General features: G+C 34.6%; 1 protein-coding gene across 3 annotated transcripts in view; it reads left to right on the plus strand.

Moving 5' to 3' along the window:
• UCHL5 (ubiquitin C-terminal hydrolase L5) overlaps positions 1-25,545 on the plus strand; it is a 50,745-nt gene that overhangs the window by 17,856 nt on the left and 7,344 nt on the right. The window contains exons 2-9 of one of the 3 annotated variants that reach the window (XM_053605469.1): positions 7,889-7,950; positions 8,562-8,687; positions 8,770-8,831; positions 8,908-9,038; positions 12,158-12,221; positions 18,701-18,803; positions 20,064-20,177; positions 24,127-24,225. In XM_053605469.1, the coding sequence (XP_053461444.1) occupies positions 8,770-8,831; positions 8,908-9,038; positions 12,158-12,221; positions 18,701-18,803; positions 20,064-20,177; positions 24,127-24,225 (573 nt within the window). In that variant the 5' untranslated portion in view covers positions 7,889-7,950; positions 8,562-8,687. The remainder of the gene's footprint in view (positions 1-7,888; positions 7,951-8,561; positions 8,688-8,769; positions 8,832-8,907; positions 9,039-12,157; positions 12,222-18,700; positions 18,804-20,063; positions 20,178-24,126; positions 24,226-25,545) is intronic. The other 2 variants (XM_053605467.1, XM_053605468.1) reach the window with 2 other exon arrangements.

Genomic DNA, 25,545 nt, shown 5'->3' on the forward strand with positions numbered 1-25,545 from the left:
TGAGTTCTCTATAGATCCTAGTTATCAAGCTTTTGTCTGATTCAAACTATGCAAATATCCTTCATGGTAATGATTTCTAATCCAAAGTGTCTGAACTTTTAAGAATATTCAGAAATTAAAAAAAATTAATTAGATAATACTTAGTTATAAGTTTATACTGCTTAACTAAATGATAGTTATAAGTGGAATTGCATCAATTTAGGGAAGTAACACTGGCCATCTTATGATGATCATATGCTTTAATTGGAAGCACACGTGTGTGTGTGTGTGTGTGTGTGTGAGAGAGAATCAATGATTTATGAAATACCGAGGAAAGAATTTATATCCTACTAGTTGCAATTTGTATATGAGCATCCAAAACTAACATTTTGGTAATGCTTCTCTGTAAAACATTGTTGTGTTGTTACTGTTTCATTGATGAGAAGGCTAAGGTGTGATTCACACCTAAAATAATGCTGCAGTGGTACTGGGTTGGTCTGATTTTATTCAATCGTTTGGGACTGAATGATTGAGTACCTATAATGTGTCAGATAACTATGTCAGATGCTTGAAGAAGGAAAAACTTTCACAATCCCTGCCTTCTAGTGTGCTTAGAGATTAGTGGAAGAGATTGGCATTAAGCAATTAAGTGCAAAATTAGTGGTGATAAGTACTGCATGGAGTGAAATGAGAACTGTGTCACAAAGTTTGGGAACCACACACAAGACTGCCCTTGAACACTAACTATAGGGTTTGGGGTCTTTTAAGACCACTCTTAGTTTCTGTAATTTGCTAGAAAGACTCAAAGACCTTATTACCAAAGCTGTTATGCCCACAGTTGTGGCTTACGTCACATTACATTGAAAGTATACAGATTAAAATCAGCCAAGGGAAGAGGCAGCTGGAGGACAGTCCAGCATAGTTCCCTGTGTGGAGCTTCCACTTGTTCTCCCAGGAGTGTCACAGACAGTGCTAACTTTCCTGGCAATGCCATGTGACAGTGTACAGAGTATTGCTGTCTAAGAAATTTCATCTTATTCTTGGTGTCTAAAGCTTTTACTGGGCTTTGGTTACATAGACTTGGTTGATCACCCGTGTGGCTATCTTCAGTCTCCAGCTCTATGGCAGGTTGAGCTGTTAATAATGACCCAGTTAAGACTACTCCTAAGTCACATTATTAGGTTATCAGTGTGGCCCAAAGCCCCATAAACAGGTATTTTTCTCAGGCATGACTTTTCAAACGTTTGGGGATCACTTCCCAGGAGCCAAGGGCAAAGGCCCGATTTTTCCTTGGGTAAGCTTAAGTTCTTTACTGAACACATAAAAATGGGACTTGACCTTGTTACAGAATTCTGAGGAAGTTTCTCTAGGTAAATGATAGTTTAGGTGAAATCTAAAGGTTAAGTAGGTATTAACTAGGGAAGAGAGGTGTTAAAGATCGTTCTAAATTAATAACAGCTTTATAGAAAAAATGAATAGGATTAGTAAAAGGTACTAGAAGAAGGCCAACGTAGCTGAGGTGTAGAGAGCAAAGGGGAGATGTCATCATGTTTGAAGCTTGAATATTAGGCTGTGTATTAGGATAGGCACAGTTAGGTGTAGAAAAGCAATAGTTTATAAGAAATAGTTGGGTGGGTTTTTATTTTTCCCTATTCAAGAATTATTAAGGTTGCAGACTCTTTTGGTTTGTTCCTTTGCACATGTCTTCTATTCCAAACATTGCTTGATGTTCCAAAATGATTGCTAGGCAAAGGCAAGTGGGAAAATTGTCTTCATTCCAGGTGGGCATAGGCCCAGATAATTTGAGTACTCTAATCCTATGTAAGAAGGAGAAGATAGATATTGGAGAACAACTATCAGCCTGTTGTTCTTTGTAGTGAATTGCAATTCTTTGTACCAACAGCAAATATTTACAAAATGTAATTGAAGACAATAGTAGAGATCAAGGAACTAGACATAAATCTGCAGACAAGTCAGATCATACAGGGTATTTTAGGTTGTGATTGAGACTTGTGTCTGTATCCTTAGAAAAACAGAAAGTTAGTGAAGTATTTTAAGAAGGGTGGCATGATCAGATTTTCATTTAGAAGAGATCATTTTGGCTACTGTGTTGGGAATGCATTTGAAAATTAAGTGTGTAGGACATAAGAGTAGATAATAGGGGATAACAGGAAGTTTTTGCACAAGTCCTCGGGAAAGAGAATAAAAAACTGAAAGTAGAGATAGATGTGAACAGATCTGAATAGTACTGACAAGGTAAAGTATTAACACCTTTAATGTGTAGTTGTGTAGTAGGTATGTGTCTATAAAATTTTAACTTAATAAGATCTATATAATTTTGAGAGACTAACTTTTTTCACTTAATATTGTATTATTAAGATTCATTATGATAGTTCATTTATTTTGCATGCTGTGTAATATCAGTTGCGTAAACATACACTGGTTTACTTATTCTTCTGTAGATTATCATTTGGGTTTTACATTTGAATTCCTGTGCGTTGTGCTGTTACAAACATTTTTATACGTTTCCTACTTTAGTTATGTTAATTTCTCCTAATATATACCTAGAATTGCAATGACTACTTCATCTAATATGTAAACATTCAACTTTAGGAGAAAACATCAAAATGTTTTCTGAACTGTTCCAAGTTGTACTCCCACAGGAAATGTGTAAGAATTGTTACAAATCGCATGTTCCAAAGCATGCTATTATTAATTAGGCTTTTTAATTTTTGGCATCCAGGTGGTTCTAAAATGCTTCTTCATTGTTATCATGGCTTATATCTCCCTGATCTCTAATCATACTGAAATCCTCTTCATGTGCTTAGTGGCCACATATACTTCTCTATGAGATTCTTATTTACGCTATTTTTTGATGGTGTTAATGTGCTTTTCTTTCAAATTTGTGGGAGTTGTTTATGTAATCTTGACGCTGTTTCTCCAAGTTGGCACCTGTTGTTTCATTTTCTTTGAGGTGTCTTTTGATGAATAAAATTTTATGCTTTAGAGTCAATACTTTTTGCATCTTGTTTAAGAAATTATTATGTATCTGAAAATTTTAAAAGATATTTATTTACATCTTTACACTTTTATTCTTGAGATCTATGTCATTAATTCACCAGGAGTTGATTTTGGCATATTGTGTGAGGTAAAGGTTCAGTTTTATCTTTTTGCCTGTGGATTACTATTTTTTATAGACTCATTTATTGAACTGTCTTAATTCCATTCACTTCTTTGTAAGTTCTGGTATCTAATAGATTTCTTCCTTGGTCTTTTTCAGAAATATCCTTGCTATTCTTGGCCTTGTGTTCTTCATGTAAATTTCAGAATCATCAAGCTGTATACAAAATTCTATTGGAGTTTTGACTGGAATAGCCTTGAATGTATATATCAATTGGGGGTGGATGATTATTATAATATCTTCATGATATTAAGTCACAAACATAGAGTGTCTCTCTATTTCTGTTCTTTGATGTCTTTAATATAAGTACATCTTGTCAGATTTACTTCTAGTTCCTTGATATTTACTGTTATTGTAAATTGTCTTACATTACATTTTCTAGGTGTTGCTGTTGGTGAAAAAATATTACTTTTAGCCATCCTGCTTAACTGTTGTTATCTGTAATAATTTGTTTGTTGGGCTTTTTACAGGGGATGAGGAGGGATTCACTCAAAATGACTATATTATCTACAAATAATGACAATTTCAATTCCTCCTTTCTAATCCTTTTGGTTCTAATTTATTTTTCTTATCTCATTGATTGGCTCAGCCCTTCAATAAAACTATTTGTAACTTTGAAGGGAATACTTCTACCATTTCCCCATTTACTCCAGTTTTTTTTTTCTTTCTCTTTTTTGGATATTCTTTTTCAGGTAAGGAAGTTCTATTACTAATCAGTAAGTGTCTTTTTATGAAATAATGTTAAATTTTAGTAAATGATTTTTTGCTTCTATTGAGGTGATCATATTTATATTGCCCCTTTTAATTAATTATGAAGTTATGAATTTTCCTTATTTTATTCTTCCATAGTTGGATGAGCCTAGTTGGTCATGATATATTCTCTTTTATGCACTGTTGGATTAAATACAGTAATATTTCATTTAAAATGTTTGCATTTGTAATTATGAATGAAATGTGCCTTAATTTTCCTTTCTTATAATGACTTTGACTAGTTTTAATATGTGTTATGCTGGCTTCATGAAATAAATTGGAATTTTTGCATTTTTTTATTGTCTCGAAGAATTTATGTAAAATTAAGGGATCTAGACTGAAGGTACAATTGGCCTGTAAAACTGTTTAGGCCTGGTATTTTCTTTGTGAGAATATTTTTAACTACTGCTTCCATTTAATAGTTAAAAGAGTAGTCATAATGTTTATTTTTTCTTGAGTTGGTTCTGATAAGATATATTTTTTTAAGATTTCTTTTCTACAGCTTAAGTTTTCAAAATTGTTACATATGGTTGTTAGTATTCCCTATTCTTTGTAAGTTTATTTTATTTTTAATTATGTTCCTGACTCCTAGGTTTCTTACTTGCATAGTTGTGTGAAAGTGATTTTATTATTTTATTACTCTACCATAGTATATTATTTCATACTTTCTTTAGGGTAGAAACTCAGCAGATCTTATTTTGATTTCCACCTCCCTTCAGTCCTTCTTGTAAATTGACTTAAACTGAAATTTTCTGAAGCACTTTTTATTATTTTTATTTATTTTATTTTTATTATTGGGGAAGCATTGAGGATACAAAGAACTAGGTTACACTGCTTGCATTTGTTAGGTAACGTCCCACTTACAATTGTTTCCCTGCCCCCAAGAGGTGTGTCACACACTGTGACCCCCCATCCCCTCTCCCTCTTTCCCTCTCTCTACTCACCCATTTCCCCACCTCCCACTATGTAATAGCATCAGTTGTCCTCATATCAGAATTGAGTATATTGGATTCTTGTGAAGCACTATTTTTATTATTTTTTTCTTATGCAAAATTTCTTAAGTCTTAGAGAAAACTCCTAATTTCTCAAGGCTGATGATATGCAAGGTAAAAGAATGACACCTGCTGTGACTATAACTATTCTAATACAAGCCAATATGCTCATTATCTCTTGAATATGCAATCTTAATTTATTCCTTTGTTCACACTCTTCTCACTTCTTAGAATGAATTTCCTTCACTATTCTCTAGGTCCTACTAAATTTTCAAAGCCCTTTTAAAATTTCATAGAGAAACCTCTGATATTCCAGTCTAAAATAATTCCTTCCTTTACGATTTTAATTTTCTGTTGTTCATCTTTTTTGTGTGTGTATATTTCTTTCCAAATTCTTCATGAGCATGGCATTATATCTTATATCTTTTACAGTACCACTTTTCCTTTAGGAAGAACCTACAGTTACATTCTCAACCTTTTTTCTTTGACTATTAATAAGATTAAAATTTTATTATTTGTGATTCAGTGAAGGTTGGGTATAATTTATATATGCAATACTTTAAGGTGCTTTTGTATTATGCCTCTGAGCATCTACTTCATTCTTTTGTATATGCTATGAAAAGAAAATAATTTATACCCATCAAAGAAATTCAAACTAAATTCTTAAGGTTCTGGGCCAGCCCTACTTGGGAACCCCTATGTTAGTTAGCCTTATTTGTATTATTGAACTCTACTGCTTTATCTAAAAATATGTTAAAACCAAGAGTATAAAATACAACATTCAGGATAAGGGAAAGGTTTGAAAAGTTAAGGACTGTGTAAATAATTTATACTGTAGTAGTTTTTTGCATGACAAGTTAAACTTCTTTCAAATGGATGTCTATAAGGTGATTTTTTTTTGGAGATTTCTTTTTTTTTTTTGTAGAGACAGAGTCTCAGTTTATGGCCCTTGGTAGAGTGCTGTGTCATCACACAGCTCACAGCCACCTCCAACTCCTGGGCTTAAGCGATTCTCTTGCCTCAGCCTCCCGAGTAGCTGGGATTACAGGCGCCCGCCACAACGCCCAGCTATTTTTTGGTTGCAGTTCAGCCGGGGCCGGGTTTGAACCCGTCACCCTTGGTATATTGGGCCAGCGTCGGCCACCAACTGAGCCATAGGCGCTGCCCAAGGTGATTTTTTTTTAATGTGAGTTTTGTGAGGACAAGGACCACATCTTTCTTGTTCATTGTTTGTCTAGTCTTTTTCACAGTGATTGACACATAGTAGGTGTTTGGAAAATATTTGAATGAATAGCTATGCATTTTTTGTCTTTTTTTTTTTTTTTTTGCTAATTTTGTACTGTTTATAGCATAACCACTTAATGGCACTAAACTCATTTTAAAACTTGAAGAGTTGCTCTTATACCAACATGCATTGTAATTACTATTCTTTACATACACACAAAATGTGGTATATCATGGACAATGTAAATTGTTATTGACACCAAAAGAGAAATAGCAGTAACTACAGGAGTTTTTTTTACTTCTTTAAAAAAATTACTAAAGTATTCAATTACAGGTTTGCATTTCTTAGATCCTAGAAATGTTTGATAGTGTTCTCTACTGTGGCCTCACCACTGTGTCATGATTTTGAAAGAATGTATGAATAAGTATAAATTTTAACTTCCCCTGATTTTACTCCTATAATCCCTATTCCCAGGTAAATTCACCTTAGATAATTTTAGCTCAAGAGAAGGGAGCAGTAAATGTCAGTTAACATTTATTGACTCTTCTTTAGTATGAAGAATTTTCATCCAAATTCAGATCAAAATGCATATTTATAGAAATCAGCAGCAATGCTAATTGGATTAGAAATCTTCTGTGACTTTCCCTAATTCATCAATTATAAGACAGTGTTGAACACAAAATACTTAAAAAGAGGAATTACAGGGCGGCGCCTGTGGCTCAGTGAGTAGGGCGCCGGCCCCATATGCCGAGGGTGGCGGGTTCAAACCTCAGCCCCGGCCAAACTGCAACCAAAAAATAGCCGGGCGTTGTGGCGGGCGCCTGTAGTCCCAGCTACTCCGGAGGCTGAGGCAAGAGAATCGCTTAAGCCCAGGAGTTGGAGGTTGCTGTGAGCCATGTGACGCCACGGCACTCTACCCGAGGGCGGTACAGTGAGACTCTGTCTCTACAAAAAAAAAAAAAAAAAAAAAAAAGGAATTACAAAACTGTAATGGTATTATTTATATTTGCTGAGAATTGAGAGTAAGAGAATGTTCCCTAATGGAGAATGCAGTCTTATCAAGGAGTTTCTCAAACATACCTGCAGTCAAAAATTCAATAACTGGTGGATGTTTATAAGACCTCAAAAGGCTCCGGCAACATAAAAAGTAGAGAACTATAAGAATTAAAGAGGGAAAATAATTGAAATATTTTCTTTTGAAATCGGTCAGCATAAAAACAGTTTACTAAAATGTAAATTCATAAGCTAATTAGCATTATTGGAAAGACTAATTAGAAAATGGTGTTTAGGGCGGCGCCTGTGGCTCAAGGAGTAGGGCGCCGGTCCCATATGCCAGAGGTGGCGGGTTCAAACCTAGCCCCGGCCAAAAACCACAAAAAAAAAGAAAATGAATATATCAAAAAAAGGAAAATGGTGTTTAATTATAATATAACAAAATATAGTAGTGGGACTAAGCTATATTTTAAAAAATCATTTAACTCTGTTACTAACCTTGCTGATGTCCACACACATCTCTGTACTGTAGGTGCTAGAGGGAGTATGGAAGGAATTGTTTATAATAGTTTATAAACTTATTGGAGAGATCACATGTATTACATGTATACAGACCCAGCCTAGCATGATGGCCAACTGCACAAATTCTAGAACCAGACTAACTGCCTCTTGCTTAGCTGTGTGCCTTTGGGCAAGTTACTTAACTTATTTGTGCCTCAGCTTTTACAAATGTAAAATGAGGATAATAATATTACTCCTTCTTCATAGGTTGTTGAGAGGATTAAAAGAAATAATACATGTGAAGTGCCTAGAAAAGTACCTGGCACATAGTAAGTGCTATCTAAATGTTTTCTCCTCTGAGTAGAATGTAAGGTCCACATAATTTGTTAGATGAACAGTTAACTGACAGGTGATAGCACTATAAAGACTATACATAATTGAGTGAAAAAATAGGTGGACAATGTATACCCTTTTTGGGAATTTAGATGAGGGTAGAAACTAACATGAGTTGTTACAGAATTTCTCCAAATGCCACATAGGTGAGTTGAAGCTTGTGCTAGGTACTAAAATATGAGGTGAATCTGGGGTGTTAGAAATGAGTGTAGAAGGTGAATACGAGAGGGAGGCAAGTTCTGTGGGCTTAATCAGTTACATCTTAGATCCAGAAGATGGGTCTTGTTATTCTAACTGGATTGGTTTTCACTAATGTTATGAGTTCATTTGGTTTATTTGTTTTCCTAGAATCTTCAACTCCAGAATTATAGTAAACTCCTGAAAATAGATTAGAATAGAAATTAAACATGTTTATTATATTTATGCTAAAACTATGTGAGATAAAATTCGAAATCTGTTAACTTGATTCAGATTTTTTTGGTCATTGTCACCAGTTAAAAACTTTTTTTAAAAAATTAATTGATATCTTCACTTTTGTGTTTTATAGGTAATTAATAATGCTTGTGCTACTCAAGCCATAGTAAGTGTGTTGTTGAACTGTACTCATCAAGATGTCCATTTAGGAGAGACATTATCAGAGTTTAAAGAATTTTCACAAAGTTTTGATGCAGCTGTGAGTACATTCTTTTTAATCCTAAATTGTCCTGTTTGTGATAGTTCTTATTTTAATAGGCTATTTTAAAAAATTATTTTAGATGAAAGGCTTGGCACTGAGCAATTCAGATGTGATTCGCCAAGTACACAACAGTTTTGCCAGGTAAAGAGACTTTATATTAAGTAAGTACTGTTTCTTTCTTTGCTTCTTTGTCTCACTATTCTTTTCTTTAATATAGACAACAAATGTTTGAATTTGATACAAAAACATCAGCAAAAGAAGAAGATGCTTTTCATTTTGTCAGTTATGTTCCTGTTAATGGAAGACTGTATGAATTAGATGGATTAAGAGAAGGACCGATTGATTTAGGTAATGCAGTTCCTATTCCTGGTATTTCACTTTTGACAAGGGAAAAAAATGTTGGTTATTTACCTTCATTGTAGCTACAATGCTTCTTAAAGTTTGGAGGTACAAATGACTACAAGGTGTTAAGAATCATGAAGACCTTAAATCATCAATATTTTGTGTAATTAAATAGCATATGGGGATGACAAGTTGACTATTATAGTTCAGTTGAAGCTTTTGATTTTTCTAAAAGAGAAAAATTTTTTACCCATAGATTGCATAATTTATATTTTATTTTCCATTTAACTTTTAAAAACTACTCTTAGCGAACTTAAAAAGTTATTCTTGTCATTTTTAGCCGGCTGTTTTTAGAGACAGGGTCTCACCTTGGCTCAGGGCTGGTCTCAAACTCCTGAACTCAGGCAATCCACCTGCGTTGGCCTCCCAGAGTGCTAGGATTATGGGCGTGATAAGGGATAGGAAATATTTCTTATCTGTATTAAAATAGTTTTATTTGGAATTGGGTCATTAAATATGAGGACTTTATTGTTTTGCAATCAAGTTTTGTGTTTTTTTTTTTTAAGTTTCTATTTAGGTAGTGCTTCAATGTGCTATCCTTTGTGTCTAAGATTAGATTTATCCTGATTCCATCTTGTCTCTAACCATGAGCAAAAATGATAATAGTTGTTGAGAACCATTGATAATTTATGGCTCTGAAATATTACTGAAGAAAAGAGGCCCACACCAAAAAAAAAAAAAAAAATTAACTCCTTATTTTGTCCCCATTAAATTTTCTCTTTTTAAAAAATTAGATCTGGTGCAGCGCTTGTGGCTCAGTGAGTGGGGTGCCGGCCCCATATACTGAGGGTGGTGGGTTCGGGCCCAGCCCCGGCCAAATTGCAACAAAAAAATAGCCGGGCGTTGTGGCGGGCGCCTGTAGTCCCAGCTACTTGGGAGGCTGAGACAGAAGAATCACCTATACCCAGGAGTTGAAGGTTGCTGGGGGCTGTGATGCCATGGCACTCTGCCGAGGGTGATAAAGTGAAACTCTGTCTCTAAAAAAAAAAAAAAAAATTAGATCTGAAATCCAACAAAACTTTTAAGTTGAGTCTAATATTATATATGGTTCATAAAACTAGTTTTTAATTAATTAATTTATTTTTTGGAGACAGAGTCTCACTTTGTTGCCCTCGGTAGAGTGGTGTGGCATTACAGCTCATAGCAACCTCAAACTCTTGGGCTTAAGCAATTTTCCTGCCTCAGTTTCCCAAGTAGCTGGGACTACAGGTGCCCACCACAACACCCGACTATTTTTTAGAAATGGGGTCTAGCTCTTGCTCAGGCTAGTCTCGAACTCCTGAGCTCAAGCAATCAGCTCACCTAGGCCTCCCAGAGTGTTGGAATTATAGTTAGGAGCCATTGCGCTTGGCCTAAAACTAACTTTTAGATTTAAAAAAATTTTAACATAGGCTCATTTTGTTTATAGTTTTTGCCATGGCTCATATTTAATAACCAGTGGCTTATCCAATGCAGATCACATGCTACCTCTAAAAATACTTTTCTATGTCTGTTATAAAAAATTAATAGAATATTTTTTCCATTTTGTAGATGCTAAGTTTTTTAGTTTGGTAGTTCATCTCATCGCTGCATTTATCTGTTGGCTTCTATCCAGTCAGACTTTTTTTATTCATTAGAACTGTAAAATAAATATAAAGGAAGTAAGAGGTACACTAGAACAGTCAGATTTGCTATACAGCTAGCTGGTGGCTATGCTGTAACTTCTGATGAAAAAGAGGATTAAAATAACTGGGTAAAACTGGTTTTGAATTATAAGTACATTTCAATATTTTATTTTACAGTTATGATTGTGGGGAATCAGATGAGTTGAATCCTTATTTTTCCACTAACATGCAGGCTGGCTTTTCTTGGCTTTCAGTTTTTGTTTTTGTTGCTTTCCTTTTTTTGTGACATGGTCTAGCTCTATTGCCCTGGATAGAGTGCAGTGTTATCGTCATACCTTACTACAAACCTCAAACTCCTGGGCTCAAGCAATCCTCCTACTCCAGCATCCTAAGTAGCTGGGACTACATGCATGCTCCACCACATCTAGCAAATTTTTCTGATTTTTTTTTTTGCAAGACAGTCTTACTTTAGTCACCCTCAGTACAGTCCTATGGTATCATAACTCACAGCAACCTCAAACTCTTGGGATCAAGTGATTCTCTTGCCTCAGCCTCCCAAGTAGCTGGGACTACAGCCCACAATGCCTGGCTGTTTTTAGAGACAGGATCTCACCTTGGCTCAGGGCTGGTCTCAAACTCCTGAGCTCAGGCAGTCCACCCGCCTTGGCCTCCCAGAGTGCTAAGGATAACGGGCGTGAGCCACCATGCCAGGCAACTTTTCTGATTTTTGTACAGATGGCAGTCTCCCTCTTGCTCAGGCTGGTCTCTAATTCTTTTTTTTTTTTGTATTTATTTATTTATTTTATTGTTAAATCATAGCTGTGTACATTTGTGCAATGGGAGGGGTACAATGTGCTGGTTTCATATAAAATCTGAAATATTCTCATCAAACTGTTCAACGTAGCCTTCATGGCATTTTCTTAGTTATTGTATGTAGACATTTGTATTCTGCCTTTAGTAAGTTTCGCCTGTACCCATTCTAAGATGCACCGTAGGTGTGGCCCCACCCATTACCCTCCCTTCACCCTAACCTACCGTCTCCCTTCCCCTTGGCATCCAGCAAACCTCCCGTCTTGGCCTCCCAAAGTGCTGGAATGGTAAGCATGAGCCTTTGTGTCTAGCCAGCCTTCAGTTTCATCATCTGTAAAATGAGGGTAGTTATTTTTGATTGCATAGGGTTGTTAGTTTAGATGAGGTAAAGCCCATATTTGTTTCTTTCTCAAACATTTGCTTACCACCTGCCAAGTGACATAGTAATATATGGCAATGCTGATTATGATAATACTCTTTTCTGCAACCATTACCAGAAGATAAGAATTGAAGTTAATATTGTTCTGTTAAAATACTTTCTACTGTCCTGAATTTGCTAAGATGTATGTTAAAAATATTTTTGTGAACTTTGAAATAATTTTGATTTTTCTTATTTTTATTTGTTTTAACTGTTTTTAAATTTCTTTCTAGGTGCATGTAATCAAGATGATTGGATCAGTGCAGTAAGGCCGGTGATAGAAAAAAGAATACAGAAGTAAATGTTTACCTAATTTTGTTGGCATAATATTCTGGGGTTTTTTTGGATATTTTTGTTTCAAAAGTTATGTATCTATCTATTTTGATGGGAAATCGAAGAAATATAATTAGCATATGAAACTAAATCATAAGACTCTCTCTCTACCCTATCTGTAGGTAATCTCTGATTTAAAAAAAAAACTAAAGTGTGAGTTTTATATGCTAAATAAGATTCCCTAGGAGAAGGCTAAACATCAGAAGTCCCTTTATAAAAAATATTAACTAAATAAGTAGGTATGGTAAAAACTAAAGAAACCATACAGATAATTGAAGTGTGAGAGGTACTGCTTTTTCATATTTATTTCAAGTTTATATGACTAGCTATACATTCTGGTTTTTAAGCATTGTTTTAATTTTTATTGTCATTTTAACGATGTGTATATTAAATATCTACTTTTGATTAGCTTAATGCATTCAGAAAATCTCTAAATTTCACATAGTAGTATGTCTTTTTATCTTAGAGAAGTTAAATATGCAGATCTCTATCAAGCTAGACATTTTTGTACTGTTAGATACTTGTAACACATTTTGTGGAGTTCTATTTTATTTTTTGAGGATTTTTATATTAACTTAAACTTTTTGTTTTGATATATATTTGTTTTCAGAAAATTGTATGCATTTAGTTGTAAGATGTAAAACAGAGAAATCATATGTATTCTTTACCTTGCAATGATAGCATCTTACAAAATTGTAGTATATCATAGCCAGGATATTTGCATTATTACAGTAAAGATACAGCAAAATTTGATTACCATAAGGATCCTTCATGTTGCCCTTTTATAGCCACAAACACTTCCCTCTCTTGCTATCTCTCCCTTTCCCTCACTCTTTAATTCCTGGTTTTATAATTTTTGCCACTTAAAGAATGTTATATAAATGGAATCAGGTGATATGTAACATTTTTACATTTGCTTTTTTTACTCAGCATAATTCTCTGGAGATTAATCCAGGTTGTTAAGTGTATCAGTAGTTATTTCCTTTTTTATTGATGGGTAATATTCTGTGATGTGGATATATCAGGTTTTTTGCTTATTTACCCATTAATAGACATCTGGATTGTTTTGATTTTTTGGGAGGGGCAATTATGAACAAAGCTGCAATAACAATTTTTATACTGATTTTTGTGTGAACATATATGTTTTTATTTCTCTGGGATAAATGCCTAAAAGTATCATTGCTGGGTTGTATGGTAAATTCATGTTTAGTTTTTTTAAGAAACTACTAAACTCTTTTTTCAGGGTGGCTATACCATTTTACATCTCTACCAGCAATGTATTTTTTGCATCCTTTTTAGCATTTGATGATGTCACAATTTTTTACAATTTTGTGTGTGGTGATATTTCATTGTGGCTTTAGTCTGCATTTCTGTAATTACTATTAATTTTGAACTTTTCATGCCTTTTGCCCTTTTTCTAATTGGATTATTCGTCTTTTTTGAGCCCCGGAGTTCTTTACATTGTTCTTCATCAGACATGTTGTGCGCAGTATTCCTCCCAGTCTATAGCCCATCCCCTGTGCTCTCATTGTGGTCTCTTATAGAGCTAAAGGTGAATTGTGTTCTTGTTGTCAAGTCTAAGAATTCTTTATTTGGCCCTACCTGCCAATGTTTTTCTCCTTTTCTCTAAAAATTAGTTTAACATTTTACATTTAAGGCTGTGATCTGTTTTGAGTGAATTTTTGTACATGGTGTGACAATTTAAGTCAAGGTTCATTTTTTTGCTTATGCATGTTTAATTGCTCTCACATCAGTTGTTGAAGGCTAGTCTTCCTATGCTAAATTGCTCTTAAATCTTTGTAAAAAAAATCCTTGGGCATATTTGTGTGGGTGTGTTTCTGGGTTTACTGTTCTATTCATTGATCTATTTTCCCTCTGCCAGTACTATGTGGTCTTGATTGTATGCTGTAAACCTTGAAATTAGGTAGTCTGATGTCTCCCACTTTATTCATGAAAATTTTTTTAGCTATAGTAGAAATAGCTTCCTGCCTTCCCATGTAAATTTTCATATACCTTCTCTCTATCTATACAAATCCTTATTGGGATTTTCATAAGAACTGTGTCAAATGTTTATATTAATATGAGAACTGCTCTCTTTACTATGCTGAGTTTTCCAATGTATAAACATGGTAAGTCTCTCCGTTTACTTATCTTTTCTCTGATTTATTTCATCAGCATTTTCTAGTTTTTAGCATCTTCTAGTTTTTAGCATCCAAATCCTGTACATGTTTCATTTGATCTATACCCAAACATTTTATATTCTTTTGAGTGATATTATAAATAATATTGTTTTCTTTTTTTGTTTCAATGTGATCATTGCTAATGTATAGAAATACAGTTGAATTTTTCCCTGTCCTACTTTGTATCCTTTGGCCTAGCTGAACTCACCCAGATTTCATGGCATTTTCTGGATAGACAGTCATGTCATTCGCAAAAGGGAAATTTTTGAATTTATCTATTTTCCTATCAATTTTTCCTATTGTTTGCTTTACACATTTTCTAGTTCTATTCTTTGATGTGTGTATATATATGATATTAGCTATTTATTATGTAATGTCCCTCTCTGACTATTGTAATTTTCTTTGCTGTAAAATTTTTTTCTTTACTTTTATTTTCAGCTTATTTGTATTATATTTGAGTTTCTTGTAGGCAACATGTATTGAGTCATGTTTTATAATTCACTCTGGCAATCTTCTGTCTTTTATTTGGTATATTTCAACCATTTAAATCGAATGTAGTAGATTTACAAAGTTACATACGAGATTAAGTGTACATTTAATATAATTTCTTTTACGTTATAATTTAATCCTGCCATTTCATTTTTTCTGTTCTCAGTTTTTAAAAAAATTTCTGTATTTTCCTTCTCTCGCCTTCCTGTGAGTTACTTGAACATTTTTCAGAATTCCATTTTTATTTATTGTGGTGCTTTTGAGTGTATTCTTTGTATGGCTTTTTAAAAATGATTCTTCTATGTATATTTTTGGGCCATATTAGATATTATTATAATTTTTGTTTCAATCATGAAACATAATTTAGAAAACTTAAAAGAGAAGAAAAAAGTACTATGTGTACCTATATTTTTATTCTTGCCATTGTTCTTCCTTGCTGATGTTCCAAGACTCTGTTTATCATTTCTTTTCTGTTTAGAAGCCTTTAGTTAGCCATTCTTTATGGTGGATCCCCTGTCAACAGGTTTCTAGTTTTTCTTCATCTGAGAATATCTTGATTTTCCTTTCATTCTAGAAGGATATATATACATATATATGTGTGTATATATATATATATATATATATTTTTTTTTTTTTTTTTTAGAAGGATATTTTTACTGGACATAGAAGTCTGAGTTAAAAGTCTTGTCTTTTAGCATTTGAAAAATGTTATGCCACTACCTTCTTGCCTTTCTGCTTTCTGATATTGTCACTTGGATTGTTTGCCTCTGTAGTTATGATATTTTTCTAATGCTGCTCTCAAGATTTTTTTCTTCCTCTTTATTTTTCAGAAGTTGGACTGTGATATATCTTGGAGTAAATTTTTAAAAGTTTATCTTGTTTGAAGTTTACCCACCTTATTAAATTTGTAGGTTTGTGTCTTGTTGAATTAGGGAAGTTTTTAGCCCCTGCATCCTAGCATATGTTTTCATTTTTCTTTTTATTTTTGCAGTTTGTGGCCGGGGCTGGGTTTGAACCCACCACCTCCGGCATATGGGGCCCGCGCCCTACCCCTTTTGAGCCACAGGTGCCGCCCCCTAGCATACTTTTTCAACCTCATTGTCCTTTTCCTCCTCTTCCTGGACTCTAAGAACTTAAGTGATAGATCCTTGTTTGTAATCCCACAGGTCTTTGAGGGACTATTAATTTTTTCTTCACTCTATTTTCTTCTTATCTCCATTCAGATTGGGTAATGTCTGTGGTTTTGTCTTCCAGTTTACTCATTCCTCCTCTGTCTCCTTCGTGCTACTATTGAGCCCATCATTCAGCTCACTAAATTTTTTTTTTATTTTGGTTATTATACATTTCAGTTGTAAAAATTCCATTCAGTTCTTTTTTATATCTTCTGTTTCTTTGCTGAGACTTGAAATTTTTCATTTGTTTTCAATGTGTTTATATTTATTCATTGAATAATTTTTATAAAGTCTTTTAAAATCTTTGTCCGATAATTCTAATTATCTGTCATTTTACTATCAAGTGTCTTTTTCATTCAAGTTCAGATTTTCATGGTTTTTTAATACAATGAGGCATTATTGATAGAAACCTAAACATGTTATATGATAAAACTGGATCTTATTTAATTTCTGTTTTGGTTGGTTTTTATGGACACGGCTCTGGCAGGGTAAATTGGAGGTATTGCCTCATTAGTTCCAGGTGTGGGAATAGAAGTCTAGGTTCCCTAATAGACCACTGACTTCTGAGGTGGAATGAAGTTCCTTTTTATTGCTGGACGGGGGTGGAAGTTTCAGCCCCCAGCAGGGTTTTTACCGATACCACTGTGACTGAGAGGGGTAGCAGTGCCTCATTATTGTTCTCCACTGATTCCATTTGGTATTCTTGGATACCGCTAATGAATGTTATTATTACCAACTGGTAGGGATAAACTTGCTCAACCTTTTGAAATACCAACATAGGTGCCTTTTTGTTTCTTTTCTTTTTTTGAGACAGGGTCTCACTTTGTCGCCCGTGGTAGAGTACCGTGGCTTCATAGCTCACAGCAACTCAAACTCTTGGGCTCAAGCGATTCTCTTGCTTCAGCCTCCTGAGTAGCTGGGACTACAGATGCCCACCACAACACCTGGCTATTTTTAGAGACGAGGTCTCACTCTGGCTCAGGCTGGTCTTGAACCTGTGAGCTCAGGCAATCCACCCACCTCAGCCTCCCAAGTGCTAGGATTTACAGGCGTGAACCACTGTGCCTGGCCAAGTTAAAGCCTGGTAAGGTCGGAGGTCTGTACGCTCCACTCTGCTTTTGCTTGTATGGAGAAGGTGGAGTCGTAGATTTTTTAGTCATGTAAATCACTATAAAAGAGTGATTGTTTGAAAGTTTTCTGTCTTTTGAGGCTGCTACCCCTCTCAGTCTGGCTAGAGATAGCAGACTTTTTGGGGTCATTTTTTTCTTTGCCTGTTGATAGTTCTGGGTTGCTGGTTTCTTTAGCTCCAAGTCCGGGATATATGAGGCAGAAAGAGAACTATAGGGAACTCAACTATTGTTTCATTCTTGGGTCCTGAGTTTCCTAACTTGTCTGCCTTTTATCCAACTTTCAGGATTTCTCTCTCTCTCTTTTCCTTTCTTTTATTTGTTTGTTTATTTATTTATTTATCTTCACTCTGTTGCTACAAGCAACCTCAAACGTCTGGGCTCAAGTGATCCTGTTGCCTCAACCTCCTGAGTAACTGGGACTATAGACAACTGCCACAATGCTTGCTAGTTTTTCAATTTTTAGTAGAGACAGAGTTCTTGCTCTTGCACAGGATGGTCTCAAACTCCTAAGCTCAAGGAATCCACCCACTTTGGCCTCCCAGAATGCTAGGATTATAGGTGTGAGGCACTTTGTCTGACCTTTCTTCTTTTTTTTTTTTAAATATATGATGTCTAGGATTTTTTAGTTGTATTTAATGGGAGGGATAGGGACATGAAAGTTCCACAAATAGCATTTAAAAAGCATTTTTTGCATAATTCAAAGCACAATTGTTATATTGGGCCATATTCTTTCCAATTAGAAAACTATGTATGACAAAGTCTTAGGGATGAATGAATGAAAAAAATGATCCTACATTTTCTATATATTTTCTTCCTGATTGAGTGCTACTCACATAATGTTATGGATAATATTTTTAATATCAGTCCCAACCATGAGGAAGCTTTGGGTCAGAGGTGTATCATTGGTATCAGAATAGTGAAAATCAAACAGCATTCATAAATTTTACTACAGGATATAATTACATATTAAGAAAATATTATGTAAATATATAATATAAAACATAAATAAAAATGTAAAGTATGTTTATTAAAAGAAACTGTATCATGACTTGCCAAAAAAATTGTATGGTGCGGAGTATTACTGTCAAGCTGCCAGTATAATTAATCCAAAAAATGTGGGGTCTTTGCTTTTTCTAAGATCGTAAGTAAATGAGTTGCTATATTTCTTTTAAAGTAGGGAAATTGATAAAAATATTTGTTATTTCAGATTTGTTGTTGCAGATGTTTTAAGCAGGGTAATACTTTAGAACATTTAAAAATATTTGTGATTGATTAGATTTAGTTAATTTTGGGGAGCCTGCAATTATCTTTCATATATGAAGGCTTTTTTAAAAGTATCAATTTTTATTATTAGCCAATTGGTAGATTTTTAATTGCCCCAGAGAATCATGAGGTAATCACAACAGATTATCTTAACAGTAGGTTTCACAGTTCTTTATTACATTATAAATTTTAAAATAACTTTCTTCTAGGTATAGTGAAGGGGAAATTCGATTTAACCTAATGGCCATTGTATCTGACAGAAAAATGATCTATGAACAGAAGATAGCAGAGTTACAGAAACAGCTTGCAGAGGTTTGTAGCCATGTGTTTTTAAAGCACAAAGTCTAGCTTGGTTATTCTCTTAGGGAAAGTATTTACTATATATTTTTTTAAAGTATAGATTTAATGAAATATACTGAGTGGAGGGTAAGAGAATACAGTCTAGATTCATGCTGCTTAGATTAAGTTCCTGGGTTTTCCACTTAGTAGATGTATGAATTTGAGTATATTTCTTTGTACCTCAGTTCCTTCGTGTAGCGCGAGGGTAATAGTATTTATCTTACAAGGTTGTCAAGAGAATTAAATGGGAAAATACACGTAAACTACTTAAAATAATGACTGACAAATGGTAAGTCCTAAGTGTTAGTAATTATAGTTTTGTTTTTTGAGACAGGGTCAGGCTAGGGTGTAGTGGCATCATTATAGCTCACTGCAACCCCAAACTTCTGGACTCAAGCTGTCTTCCTTCGTCAGCCTCCCAAAGAGCTGGGACTATAGGCATGCACCACCATGGCTGGCTAATTTTCCTATTCTTTGTATAGATAAGGCCTTGCTTTTGCTCAGGCTGGTCTGGAACTCCTGGCCTCAAGCAGTTTTCCCTCCTTAGCTTCCCAAAGTGTTGGGATTATAGGCATCAGCTGAATTATAATTATATTTTAGCTGAATTATAATTATATTTTAACTATGTACTATGATTTCATTACATAATTAAGCAAGTTGGACTACATTTCTCAAAGAGTTAATTATATGCATTTAGATTCACATGTAATATTTCTTAGTTCTTACATTTATCTTTCTGTGATAAAGATGATTAGAGAAGAAATTTAGTAACAAAGTCTTTTTTATAATTCTTTGATCACATTTTTGTAAGAGTATATTTGAGCAAATTTATTTTATAGCTCAATAGATGATTATAGTAATATGCAGGCAATCCCCGAGTTACAAACATCCAACTTATTTACAACTTGCACTTAAAAATGGAGGCTATTACAGTAAGTCCCCAAGTTACAAACATTTGACTGACATTCAACATACACCTACAAATGGAGCAACATATCTCATTTGTAACGCAGGGACTGCCTGTAGTATATTACAGTACAGGTGGGTTTTAGGTAAAAATGTATATGTACTCTAGAATATGGAAATATTGAAGGTACTGTTCAGGGCTTGTATCCTTTAATTTCTGTTTTAGGCAGGTATGTGAAAATAATTGTACTATGCTTGTTATTTAAGAATATTCTGGACTTATGCTTCAGTCATTAGGGTATGCTATTTCTTTGTCTTTCTTCTAAGGAGGAACCCATGGATACAGATCAGGGTAATAGTATGTTAAGTGCTATTCAGTCAGAAGTTGCCAAAAATCAGATGCTTATTGAAGAAGAAGTACAGAAATTAAAGAGATACAAGGTATGTTTTAAAATTTGTTTTCTTTTAATGTTTTAATGTAGAGCAGTATGTTCTGAGAGAAAGATATATTGAATGTTTGATTGCTGTCCTTCCCACTGTTGCCATTTTTCACAGTAATGTATCAGTTTTCTGGCATCCTACAAAGACGAGTAATGAGGTTTCTTTCTTTTTTATTTCTGTGAAGTATTATTAGTAACAGATTCTTAATCTGTTTGATATTTCAGTTTATTGCAGTTATTATTCTTATTGATGCTCAAATTATACCATCTTTGGCCATTGGAGACCACTTCAGGCCAACTCCTAAGTCTTTGTGATATAACCCTTTTAGCCTTTGATAGCATCCTTGCTTTCTTTTTTTTGTGTGTGATTTTTTTGGCCGGGGCTGGGTTTGAACCCGCCACCTCCGGCATATGGGACCGGCGCCCTACTCCTTGAGCCACAGGCGCCGCCCGCATCCTTGCTTTCTGTTATAAAAAGATGATTCAGGTTTATCTTGTATATTCTTGCTTCAGATGTGGAATCAGCCTTTTTTTTTTTTTTTTTTAAGAAGTCCTGGTTTCCTTTAGTGGGAAATGATATTTAGAAACCACTTGTGTGCTTGTGGGCTTAGAACTACTGAGTTAGTGATTGTTTTGGGGTACTTTTTAGAGCTGAGAAATATAGTTTTGTTTGTTTCTAGTTTTATTTTTGAAGAGCAAATACATCACGAATTCATATTAGGATTAAAGGGCTTATACTTGAAGAAGTTAAGAACTCATTATTTCTTAAGCCAAAATCTTGGTTCTGAACAATGTTAATGTAACTTATTGCTTTATGCCTTTTTTTTTTTTTTTTGAGACAGTCTCACTTTGTTGTCCTCAGTAGAGTGATGTGGCATCATAGCTCACAGCAACCTCAAACTCTTAGGCTCAAGTGATCCTCTTGCCTCAGACTCCTAAGTAGCTGGGACTACAGTTACCTGTCACAATGCCCAGCTGTTGTTTTTAGAGATGAGGTGTCACTCTTGCTCAGGCTGGTATTGAACTCGTGAACTCAAGCGATCCACCTGCCTTGGCCTCCCAGAGTGCTAGGATTATAGGTGTGAGCCACCTATAATGCCTATCTGCCAGGCTGTGCCATATATGTATAGTATGCATATAATATATGTGTATACATATATATATATATTAAAAGGTTCAGAATAGTAATATTACTATTAAGAACAATTGAAAAGTTTTTTTCTGAAGTTTATTTTATTCTTTAGGATATGTCTCAATTTGGATATATACCAAATTCTACATTTTAAATTTACTTAAAAATTTTTCCTCTTGAAAATTTTGCTTTCAAGTTTTTTAGATTTTTTAAAAAATTGATTTAATTTTATTTAGTTACATCAAAAATTTGCATAATTCAGAGTCAAATATGAAAGCAAGATTATTAGTAATCTCTTTCACTTGCAATCTGTCTGATAAGCTTTTTTCAGAAAAGTGAAAAGAGTAGAGAAACTTTAAATTTTGTACGATTCTGGATGTGAAACTTATATCATTTGCCATGTGTGTTACAGTAATAAAAGGATTGTTTTTCAGGCTGGGCAAAATGGTTCATGCCTGTATTCCCAGCACTTCGGGAGGCTGAGGTAGTAGGAAGCCAGGAGTTTGAGTGACATCTGAGCAAGAGTGACACCCCTGCCTCTGCAAAAAAATAGAAAAATAGCTGGATATGGTGGCACATGCCTGCTAAACTACCTATTCAGGAGGCTGAAGCAGGAAAGTCCCATGAGCACAGGGGGTTGAGGTTGCAGTGGGCTATGTTGCTGTTGCACTCTAACCCAGTGACAAAGACCTGTCTCCAAAAAAAATTTTAAGAAGAAAAAAAGTGGATTGTTTTTTATTTGAATCTCAGTTGAAGGCAAGAATTGTCCTTTTTATTACTCATTGGACTGTCAATATAGTACTTTGCATCATACTTAACAGACAAAAAATGATTGCTAAATAAAATAAATGGACTTTGAACTAGTAGAGTTTCTTCAGGTAGGAGTGGTAGGGGCAGGCAGGCTTCAGATAATTCCAGGCAGGTAAAAGGAAGGGCCAAGTTTGTGGAAACAAGACAGGAAAGTAAGAGATGAAAACTTTGCGGTTATTTTCCATTTCACATGATTTTTTTGTTGTTGTTGAGACAGAATCTCTTTTGGTCACCCTTTGTAGAGTGCTGGGGCATCTTAGCTCACAGCAATCTCAAACTCTTGGGTTCAAGCGATCCTCTTGCCTCAGCCTCCCAAGTAGTTGGGACTACAGGGCCGCCACAATGCCTGGCTGCTTTTTAAAGAGACAGGGTCTCGCTCTGGCTTAGGCTGGTCTCAAACTTGTGAGCTCAGGCAATCCACCTGCTTCGGCTTCCCAAATGCTGGGGTTACAGGCGTGAGCCACTGTGCCTGGCTCATTTCACATGGTATTTTAGAAAAACTAACAGCCTATCATTTATATGTCCTTATGCAGAGTTACTATGTAATTAACTTTTAATATCTGCTTTAAATAAAACACAGACTAAGTTTTCAGAATCTTTGCCTGATACATTGAGAATGCTTTGTTTAAAAAAAGGTAAAATGGTCTTTCCTATTTAGACTTTTAAAAATAATAATAAAAATTTTTTTAAATGAAAAAGGCAAAATGATTCTCATACTGATATAAAATTAACATGCGTTAAGATGTAATTTAATTAATTAACTGAATCATAAGATATCACAACTAGTTCAAAGGAGAAGTCAAATATGAAGTAAAGAAATGTTTAATGAATTTACAAAGGAGGGCAGTTTTTTTTTCCCCTGTGGAAGAAGGGCAGTCAGTTAAAATTCTACCAAGTAGAATATATAATAGTTCAATAACAAGGAAAACCAAGAATTACATAACTTGAGAGGGTGTTCTCTAGACCAGTAATCCCCAACCTTTTTTGGCACCAGGAACTGGTTTCATGGAAAACCATTTTTTCATGGACTAGGGTAGGAGTGGGGTATGTGTTGGGGAGGATGGTTTAGGGATGACTCAAGCACATCACATTTATTGTGCACTTTTTTCTATAAATGCATTGTAATATACAGTGAAATAACTTTATACAGCTCACCATAACGTGGAATCAGTGGGAGCCCACCTCAGGTCCACTTTACATTGTCAGGCATTAGATTCTTGTGAGGGGTGCCACCTAGATTCCTTGCATGTGCAGTTTAACTGTAGGATTTGCACTCCTGTGAGAATCTAATGTGTCTATTGATTTGATAGGAGGCAGAGCTTAGGCAGTGATGCGAGCAGTGGGCAGCGGCTGTAAATACAGGTGGAGCTTTGCTTGCGCGCTGCTCACTTCTTGCTGTGCAGTCTGGTTCCTAGGGTTGGGGACTGCAACTCTAGACAGGCACAGGTGTAGTACCAAGGGTGTTGATTAATGAGTTACTTTTATAAGACATTTTTATAAGTAATCCTAGGTTGAACTTTTTTTTTTTTTTTTTTTGAGACAGAGTCTCACTCTGTTGCCCAGGCTACATACAGTGCTATGGTGTCATAGCTCACAGCAACCTCCAACTCCTGGGTCCAAGCGATCCAGCCTCCCGAGTAGCTGAGACTACAGGTACCTGCCACAACATCAGAGTTTTTCTATTATTAATAGAGATGAGATCTCACTCTTGCTCTTACTTGAGCTCCTGAGCTCAACTGATCCACCCTTCTTAGCCTCCGAAAGTGCTAGGATTAAGGATATGAACCACTGTGTCTGGCTCTTAGCTTGAACTTTTAAAGTCCTCTGTTAGCTGTAGCTTAGAGAAGAAAGCCATGCCTGAGACACATGTTTTATGTTATTAGTCTTTATAGTCAGTGGGAATAGAATCTCATTAATATTTTTTCTTATGAGTATGTAGGATCTTATCCCATTTTTACTTTGAGTTGGATGCAAACTCAGAATGATTTGATAACTTTTTTATTTTCAGATTGAGAATATCAGAAGGAAGCATAATTATTTGCCTTTCATTATGGAACTATTAAAGACATTAGCAGAACACCAGCAGTTAATACCACTAGTAGAAAAGGTAAGTATTTTATTGGTGACTATTTAAATTAGCGTTAGGTTCTTCAAAGACATAAAATATTTTGGGGGGCATAAATAGAGGTAAAATTTGTTGAAGCTTTTATTTTTATTATTTTGTTTATCTCTTATATTCTGTGAGAATTAGTTCAGTCTGATACTGTAAAATAAAAATAATTTCTCCACTTGCTAGCCTTCTAGAATTCTTATGTCAAGAACTCAGGTTATAGTGTGTTAAAATTTAAGACATTGTTCTTTCTTTAAGCAAAAACAGATTTTTCATGCTAGTAATTGAACTAATAGTTTTTTTCTTATTTGGTAAGAATTTGAGTTGATATAATGGAATTTAGAACTAGAATGGGGTAAAAGAGGGGAACTAGAATGGGGTAAAATGGTGGGGTAAAAAGAGTGGCCTAGATGAGGAAATAGGTATCCTTATTCCTAATCTAATTTCCTTTCCACTGAGGGAAAACTAGCATACATTAGTGAAAAACTCTGATTTCTATAATTTTTTCTTTAGTAAGTGACATAGTGGAATACTCATTGAATATATGAAATTCATTTAAATTGTCTTTAAATTTATACCATAAATTAGTGTTTCTGAAAGTGACCATTGCTGGATACTCTTTAAAATACATGTTACCTGACCCCTCCCCAGATATTCTGATAAAGGGGAAGGAATCTTTAGTAAATTCCTCAAGTGCTTCTAATGCAGCTGGTCTGTGTACCACATTTTGAGAGACACTTTGAGAAGACACTACTAGGCAAATAAAATTTTGGACCATTAACTTAAAGAGCAAAATACATGGTGGGTATATTTTTCTTATTAATTTGAAAGTTTACAAAGTTTACAAATTTGTAAATTTACAAATTAGTTCAACCAAGCTATTTCTTATTATAAATTACAAGTAATGTGAGATGTGACTTAATAATTTTTTGTATATACCTTATTATTTGAAACATGTGACCCAACTTTTAGCATTAAATGCAAAAATTTTTGCAGAAAACTGCTAAATACTTTTTCCACCATAGGTTTTTCTTTCTTTTTTTTTTTTATTTCAGATTAATATAAGGGTAAAACAAAGAGGTTATTACATTGTTTGTGTTTGTTAGGTAAAGTCCAAGTTGTAGGTGAGCCCTTCATCCAGGAGTGTGCCATATACACCATAGGTTTTTCTGTTCATGCATTTCAGCATATTCCAAGATGGGAAACTGATCTTTAAAGTTTTATATTTACAATCAGGGTCTTGTGGTTTTTAAATTACTTGGTTAACAAGAGTACCTATACATGGTGTTCATGGCATGATACCCTATGAAATATCTA

Source organism: Nycticebus coucang, chromosome 10 (assembly GCF_027406575.1).
Source record: "Nycticebus coucang isolate mNycCou1 chromosome 10, mNycCou1.pri, whole genome shotgun sequence".
NCBI lineage: Eukaryota > Metazoa > Chordata > Mammalia > Primates > Lorisidae > Nycticebus > Nycticebus coucang.